The 9015-nt window shown below is 38.2% G+C and overlaps 1 protein-coding gene across 1 annotated transcript in view; it reads right to left on the minus strand.

Annotated features, from left to right (window-relative positions):
• Positions 1-6412, minus strand: part of RNF17 (ring finger protein 17) — a gene marked incomplete at its 5' end in the record, with an annotated part of 94277 nt that extends 87865 nt beyond the window's left edge. Inside the window, 2 exons of the mRNA XM_081046130.1 lie at positions 3981-4075; positions 6049-6412. Of these exons, the coding sequence (XP_080902256.1) occupies positions 3981-4075; positions 6049-6412 (459 nt within the window). The remainder of the gene's footprint in view (positions 1-3980; positions 4076-6048) is intronic.
• Between the last annotated feature and the right edge of the window lie 2603 nt (positions 6413-9015).

Below are 9015 nucleotides of genomic sequence, written 5' to 3' on the forward strand. Positions count from 1 at the left end.
ATATAACTCTGAGATGAGAAGGTCTGCCTAATCAAAGAAAACATAGAAACCTAAAAAAGGGGGGGGAAGACTAAAGAAGGAAAACATTTCCAAATGGTTACATGTAACAAAAAAAATTAAAAGTGAAAGATTGGGAGAAAACAGCTGAGATACACAAGACAAAGTGTTAACATCACATGAAATATTCCTACAAATTAGGAAAAGACAATTCAAAAGGAAAATATGCAAAGCATCTCAAAGGACCTGTTCAAGAGCTTCCCAGAAAGGGAGCTGAGAAGTCAACATGTGAAAAGTTGCTCAATTTCACTAGTCAGGGAAATTCAATTTAAAACAAGGAGATACCCATTTTTTGCCCATCAAACATTAAAATAAATTTGACAAGTTGAAATATGGATTTGTTTTGGAGCTAGAAATTAACAGAACTTGCTGATGAAGTTATTTTGGTAGGGGCAGGTTTGAAGAATTGTGTAAAAATATAGTGAACATTTTTGAAAACCACCTAAATGTTTATAATGAAGGGATTGGTTAAGAATTACAGCACTTATGTACAAGGGCTTATTATGCAGCCATTAAAAGTAATGGAGGAGGGCAGGCCGGGTGGCTCAGGCGGTTGGAGCTCCGTGTTTCTAACGCCGAAGGCTGCCGGTTTGATTCCCACATGGGCCAGTGGGCTCTCAACCACAAGGTTGCAGGTTCAATTCCTCGAGTCCTGCAAGGGATGGTGGGCTGTGCCCCCTGCAACTAGCAACGGCAACTAGACCTGGAGCTGAGCTGCACCCGCCACAACTAAGACTGAAAGGACAACAACTTGACTTGGGGATAAAAAAAGTCCTGGAAGTACACACTGTTCCCCAATAAAGTCCTGTACCCCTTCCCCAATAAAATCTTTAAAAAAAAAAAAGTAATGGAGGAGACTCTCATGAGAATAAGTTAGTGTTGCTAAAAGAAATAAAGCAGACAACTAAATGCTATCGTCTTCCACTTAAATATACATCTTTGGTAGGGAAGAGGATGTTCTGTCGAGGTTTTAAGTGTGATGTACCAAAGATAGCCATGTCTTACTAAATAATTACGGGCAAAGTGTTACTTTTAACAAATCACACTGGACCAAATGTTATTTTAAGACACCCCCTCCAAATTAAGGACTAAAACCTTGATTTCTATATGCCTCATTTATCACCCTTTGGTTTGCCATTTCAGAGTACAGCTTTCTTCTACCACCCACCCTCAGTTTGTCATTTAGTCCCCCCCAAATTAGGGACTAAAACCTTGATTTCTACATACCTCATTTATCGCCCTTTGGTTTGCCATTTCAGAGTAAAGCTTTCTTCTGCCACCCACCCCCAGTTTGTCATTTAAGGTTTATTTATGGCGGTGTGTTTATTTGTTTTTGTTACTTGTAAATGAAAAAATGTGGTCAAATTTAACCAGAATTTTTTCTTTGGTTTCTGACTTCACTGATTTGTTTAACAAGACTTCCCTATCTAAGATTATACAATTATCTATATATTTTACCAGTTTACATTAAGTTTGTATGTTAACATTTCCAAACCACATGAGATTTTAATACATATTAATTATCTGTTAACTGGATAACTTCTATTTTCCTCATGCATAATATATTTTTGATCCAAAAGATCAATAAGAGATCAGTATTTCTGAATTATACTTAAGTATGATCCTATTTGGAACAAAATCCCCCATCTTGCTGTGCAAAATTACAGAATGGTTATTATTTAAAAAAAAAAAAAACCACAAAACGTTAGTATCAATCAAAAGCAGTAAAGGGATGTTATTAAAAAACCACACAACTATGAAAGATAAAGGCTGATAGATAAGTCCAGAGTATTCACCCAAACACAGAAATAAACAAAAGCATACCGTTAATCCCAAATGGAATCATTTTAGGCTTAAATGTAAAATAAACAGAATTATCCAGGCCTTCAACATCATAGATTATAAGTTTAACGCAAATACAGGTACTTAAATCTTACTTCACTGAGCACATACTTTTTAGAGAATATACATAAATTAAAAGTAATAAACTACATTCCTCAAGTATTCTATAAATTCAGACTTTTCACTAATTTATATTAATTCTTCCAATCTCTCTAATAAACTTTAAAAATCAGTACGAGTGATAATTTCAGAAAGGTTTCTTGAAGGACTCCTTTATATAGCGACCAGCTTAGTGTCTGAAGAATCTGAATATAATTCCTTGTCAATTACCTGAGAAGAGGGGAAAAGGGAAAAGATGAGGAGGATGGAGCAAATCATCCATATCCCAAAGAAAGAGTCAGAAATAGTCAAAATGATATTTATCACAAAATAGACTTATCACGACCTTACAATCAAAACCAGTATGTGTAAACACACTACAAACATTTGTATAGATGTTATCCAAAATAATACAAGTATAATTATTTAAGACTAAACGAAGTCGTTTGTCAAAAAAAGGCAAAAGTTACTGTTCTAATAAATCTGTCTGTTTTTGAGTGTTGGAACAGGATGGGCATGGGCAGAAACAGTTTCAGCTCCTTCCATTCCCTTCTTTACCCATCACAAGATGAAATCTGTCAGGGACCCTCCCTCCATTACAAACAGAGTTAGGCTCCCATTTGGTCGTAACTATGCAGCCAGCCAACATCTGAGGAATCTACTGTCAGGAAAGGAATGGAAAAGAATTCTCCACCATGAAGGACACAATTGGTAAAGCATGTGATTCCAAAACAGATATCTTCTAATATGTAAATGGTTCTGCTACGATTAAAACTTTCACACATTTATACACTATATATGCATATATATACACATACACACATATACTGGGGGTATACATATACATGTATACATATACCGGGGTGTCAAAAAAATATATACACATGACTCGTATTCGTCTTTTGCTATCGGTATATATTACAATTCTAATATTTTTTTTCTTTCTTAAAATGTGTATACATTTTTTTGGCACCCTATGTACATATATACACATATGTATGTATGTATTTTTACCATGTTTAACCTGCAAACCAGTTAATCCACACCTAAATAATCAAGCGTCAACAATGACACATATTTTAGGTCTTTAAGCTTGTAGAGAACTCTTACATAATTCAGATTTGACTCTTACAACCCCATGAGATAAGAAAAGCAGGTATTATTTCCATCTGACAAATGAAGAAACTCAATCTTAGTGTGACAGAATTAGGACTGCATTCCAGGTCTCCTGCCTCCATAGTGTCTGCAACACTACCAGAGAAAACAATAAATACAAGTCCTCATCATCTGATCTCTCAAGTGGAGCATTAAGAATTTCGAGATTAAGACAACTTTCCAGAAAAATACTATGTTTAGCTACATTTGTATTTGTAGTACATGCAAATGATGTTCATTAACTTTTATTTTAAAAGTTATTTTAAAATAAAATAACTTGTCCTCATTATTATCGGTCCATAGATTTTAGTCCTAGTGCAACTGTACTATTTTCAGTGCTTCTGAAATTAACTTTAGGCCACTGTATTGCTTCTCTTTTTATACCATGGCATCTCTAAAAATGTAATGACACACAAAGGTTGAGGGGAAGGTGGAGTTCAAAATTTGCTTGAGGTATTGGTGTAGGAAAGAAGGGCAGGGACTTGAAAGGAATATACTTTATTTAAAAAGAAGTAAATAAAAAGAGGCAATTTCCTGTAGATGTTTCCAAAGAGTCAAAATATGTATGTAGGCTATTACAACGTATGTAACTATAACCTTGTATTCTTTGTGGGTTTTTTTTTACCCTTGTATTCTTCTTGATCATTTTGAACAATTATTAAATGGATGGAAAAATCTTCATCTTTTGTTAGGCTTCTTGGCTTAAAGACTCAGCAACAAAAATACAACTCTAACGTTTCTAACTAGAATTATGTTTTACTTTGCTAACATTTTTACTGTTAACATTAGGTTGTAATGTATTCGATATGAAAAATGATAAAACTTACCTCACAAGCAGGGCATATAATTTTGCTGTATTCTTCGGTTACTAATAAGCACAGTTCACAAAAATCATGCCCACATTGAAGTTCATGGTGTCGACCTATTGATGAAATTGTGAATTAACCTTCTCACACTTTGTTAACATTGAATGTGCAGCATTAATCAGAGGGCAAAATTAAAGAAGATTCTATTGTACAGGAAAAGATACCAAGTTTAGTTAGAAATGGATGACCTATTAAACAAAAGTCAGGAGAAACTATACAAGTCAGAATGAGGGAGAAAAATCAGAAAAACCAGGCAGAGCTATATATAATATTGTTTGCATTAATTTAGATAGTTTTTGGTACTGCAATGTTCTTTCTACTTGATCACAATGCCCTCTACTAATTTATATTTCCCATCCTGTGAAGCGGACAAGAAGGGCAGATATGAGACACTGGCAAAACCCCCCTCTTACAAGGCTCTAGGTAAGACATTGGCAAGTACAGAAGCCAGATGCTACTACTGTCACACACACAAACAACCTAAAGATCATTTTCACAAACCTAGCATTTAAGAGGGAAATACCATAATCTTCATTGTAAACCTAATAACAAGATTTTAACGCTCTAAGTAGAACATGAGGCATAATAAACATATTTGCTTTAGCTCTGTAACTTCAAAAGGATGTTATTTTAAAAGAGACTTTGCAAGAAAAAAAGGAAAGGGAAGAAAAACTAGATAAAACCAGTCATCTTCCACTAGCAAAAAAGTAACGTTCTTGCTGATTTATATATTGTAATTGCATTCTTTTAATTAAAAAAAAGCTTTACAATTTTTCTGCCAACTGAAATACCTGAAACTTGCTCACAACCAACCTACATTTTAAAGCTCTATTTAAATTTCAGAGATGATATTACCAGGGAAATAAAAACCGTTTAACTGCTTTATCTTTAACATATGTCTTATATTGTACAAGTCAAGACAATTTTTGGTGTGTTAACAGCTCACAAAACACAGGATTCATAACCACCATCTTTCCAACTGACTATTTCTAAGCACTGCAACACAAATGCACGGAAAAACCAGTTATTATAAAAAGTCTTGTTCTAAAACTATTGTGTAACACTTATTTCCTTCAAACAGTGTAGATTTTCTATGGAACAGGAACAGTCAAAACCCCAAACCCCGAGTCTCGGCTCTCCACCAGGAAACACAAGCAACCAACTGTCTGCACACACGTTCCTGTCTCCTAAACGGAGTCCATCTAGAAGGGACTATGAAAACTGATTGAATGACTCGCTGTGAAAGTACAAACATTAAACAGTTACGCAGGGTAATAAAAAGACGTTTCAGCACTCTGAGGCATTTTAAATTACATTAAATGTTTTCACTTGAGGAGAATCTAAGCAGACCAATGAGACTCTAAAACTGCTCTAAAATATAAAGTCTAAGATACATAGCAAAATAAAGATCTTGTATACAGAAAAAAATGAAGTAAATTAGCAGATCAACACTGAGAGGGCGGGGTATTTTTTTCCCTTGACGTACAGAAAAACAAGATGCGTAAAAGTATCGTATTCCAAGCAATGCTTTCCACGAAACTCAGCAATAATTTTCCTCCCTCCACCAAATAAAATTCCTAGTATCTGTTTAATTCAGGAACATTTCAGGGGTCTACTTGTCGCTTCTACCAAAACTACAAAAGAAAATCAAGCGTCATTACTGCCTGACCACAAGAAAATGGGCTCAATTTTTACAGCGATTCTTCCGTGAACCTGGGGACGTTTGGAACCGGCGCTAGGAGGGCTCACACAGCGTGGGGTCGGAGACTCGGAGAGGAGGGGAGGCACGGCGCGCAGGCTGAGACCGCGGCGGGAGGCGCCACGTCCCTTTCAACTGACCAGCCGGCGTCGCCGCGGCCCTCTGGGGGCGGGCTGCCGGCGACGAGGGGCCCGTGGGACGGTTTCCACGTCAGCCCCGGCCCCCGCCACCCCAAATGACTCCCACCCTCCGCCGGCCTCACTCGATCTCTCCTCCTCCGCATCGGCCGCGGGGCCGCGGGGCCGCGGGACCGAGCCTCGGACTGCTCACCGGAGGCTCTGGCCACCCTTCTTCCACACCGAATGCACTGAATCTCAGCAGCTTCCCAGGGCCGACCCTTCCTCCCCACAGAGGAAGACTGGGAGAGCCAAGCCGTCGACGCTTCTGCCTCCATCGCCGCCGCCTTTTGGATCCGACGGCCGGTACCGCGTGCCAGTCCCGGCGTCCCTCGTGCCAGCGACCAATCATCGGAGGCAGCCGCTGCAGGTAGCCAATCAGCAGGCAAAGAAGTTAAGGCCCGCCCCCTCCGTTTGGCCCTGCGGGCGGCGGTGCAGGTGCGGGGGAGGTTGTTTTCAGTTTTAGTGTGGGGCTGCCCCATTCCAAGGAAGGACGTCGCGAGGTCGTGAAGGACCATTTACTTTCAAATCTTTACCAAAAGCGTCACCCGTTGAGCACTCTTCGTGCATTCAAATCCAGATTTCACGTATTATTTCACTTACACTGTTATTGACCTCACAGGCAGCAAACGATCCCCCATATTGAAAGGAATCCCCCTTCCCCAGTTATCAGCGCCAGAAATCCCAAACCTGTAAAAACTATATATATACATATACATATACACACATATATATACACACACACATATACGTATATGTATATATAAAATTATATACTTTTTATCACATCTTTAAATTATCTGCAAGGGATTTGAGGGCTTGACTACTAGTAGCCTCAGTGGAGAACCTATCAGTGGCTATCGGCGGGGAAATTCAATTAATTTCAAACTAAAGGGTGATCATCATTACTAACAGTTGTTGAGCTGGGAGCAGTTGGGGATGCTAAGAATTTAAAAAGAACAGGATAATAACCTCTACCTAAAACAGTAACTTCTGCTAAGGTCGCTTGTAGTAAGCGCCAGAGGAAAGTAAGAGACACTAAAAATCACTGCACTCTGGAGCGTTGATGTCAATGTGGCCTATAGTGGTATGAAAAACCTTCCTAGAGGACACAGGGTTTGCATTAGACCTGAAAACCTGTGTAGTATTTAAAGGAGTAAACAGAAAATGAGGCATTCCAGGGAGAAGGAACAGCATAAGCAAGGGAAAGTAGGTGGCAGTTGTATTGTAGAGGAAGCACCTGGCGATGGCAAGTGCCTTCAGTGGTGAAAAATAAAAGCCACATATATTTTTTATTTTCTGTCTCCATTTTTTTGAAGTAGAAACAGAAGTATTCTGTTCAAAAGCTCCTGCCTGCTCAAAAATCTTTATACTTTGTTGCCTTCAGGAAAAAATACTAATCTTTTTTTTTTAAGTTTTTGTTTTTGTTTTTATTGGGGAAGGGGGACAGGACTTTATTGGGGAACAATATGTACTTCCAGAACTTTTCTCCAAGTCAAGTTGTTGTCCTTTCAATCTTAGTTGTGGAGGGCACAACTCAGCTGCAGGTTCAGTTGCTGTTGCTAGTTGCAGGGGGCACAGCCCACCATCCCTTGTGGGAGTCAAACCGGCAACTTTGTGGTTGAGAGCCCACTGGCCCATGTGGAAATCGAACCAGTAGCCTTCAGATTTAGGAGCACAGAGCTCCAACCGCCTGAGCTACTGGGCCAGCCCAAAAGTACTAATCTTAATCTGTCCTCATCCAGTAGTTTCTGCTACTAATCCAGAATGGAACTCATAGTACTAATCAAGCCAATATTCTCATGTAACATGCTGATTCCTCTACAGTTTTGTGAGTGGGATTCCCTATTTCCCTTATCTGGAATGCCCACTCCTTCCTCTTCAACTACTTGTGTTCTCCTTATCCTTTATGGCTCAGCTTTAGAACCACCTACTCCTTGAAACCTTCACATTTCTCCCTGCACTCAGTAATGCTCTAGCATGTAGCAACAATCTCCTTTCCCACTAGGATTTCTGTACTGTAATTTGAATAATGACAATTTCATTGCATCAGCGTTCTTCTTGGGTCATAATTCAAATGTGACGTAGCACAGAGGAGCCATCTCTGAAAACCATCAGGCATGCTGGAGAAAATTATATGCCTTTGGTAATCCCAGAAGTTAAATAAGTCTTGAATAAATCAGGGCCAGTGAAAAATGCAATAATAAATGTTTAGACCCCCTCCATCAGGTCTTAGTATTTTCGGGGAACTCTCAAATAGAGCAACCAGAATTATCATCTTAACATTTAATTTAGATTATTTAAATTTTTTGTTTGGAATCCTTTAATTGCTTCCCATGGACTGTAACAAATCCTTAAAATGGCCTTCAAGGCTTTTTGATTTGGCTTCGGGTTACCTCTCTTGCTTAATTTTGCACCACTTCTCCTCACTATGTTCCAGGTACAGTAGCCTTTTTCAGTTCTGTAACAGTCAAGCTCTTTGCAACCTTGGGACCTTCACCTGGAACTCTCTTCCCTGTGCCATTAAAAAACAATTATCATAAAATATTTTAGCTCAATAAAAAAGAATAAAGAGTAAAATTATGGATGCCCATGTACCTTCCAAACAGTGTAAGAAATAATCTAATTTTATCCAGATAATCTAGTTTTATTATGTCTGTTTGGCTATTCACTCACATGCTGGCCAATTCTTTATTCCTCCTTGTGTCTCATACCTTTGTTCTAAGATAATTTTTCTACTTCAAGAACACCCTGAAGAAATGTCTTTGGTGAGGATATGTTAATGGCGAATGCTCTCGGGTTATTTGGCTATAAATGTATTTTTACCTCATCTTCATTCTTGAATGATCATTTAATAACCTGAAATTCTAAGCTGACAGTTCTCAGACTTTATATTTTTCTCAGACTTTGGAGATAACACTAGAGATTTCTGACTTCTATTGTTGCTATTGAGAAGTTCATGATAAATGTGGTTGTCATTCTTTATAGGTAAGTTGTTTTATTTTTGGCATTCTATATATTCATTATAATATCAAGGTGTAGATATTTTTTTATTTTGCTTGGGATGGATTTCATTTCCTTGATCTGAGCATTCTTTTCTTACTGGTCTAGAAAATTGTTG

This window comes from Rhinolophus hipposideros, assembly GCF_964194185.1.
Source record: "Rhinolophus hipposideros genome assembly, chromosome: 4".
Classification (NCBI taxonomy): Eukaryota; Metazoa; Chordata; class Mammalia; order Chiroptera; family Rhinolophidae; genus Rhinolophus; species Rhinolophus hipposideros.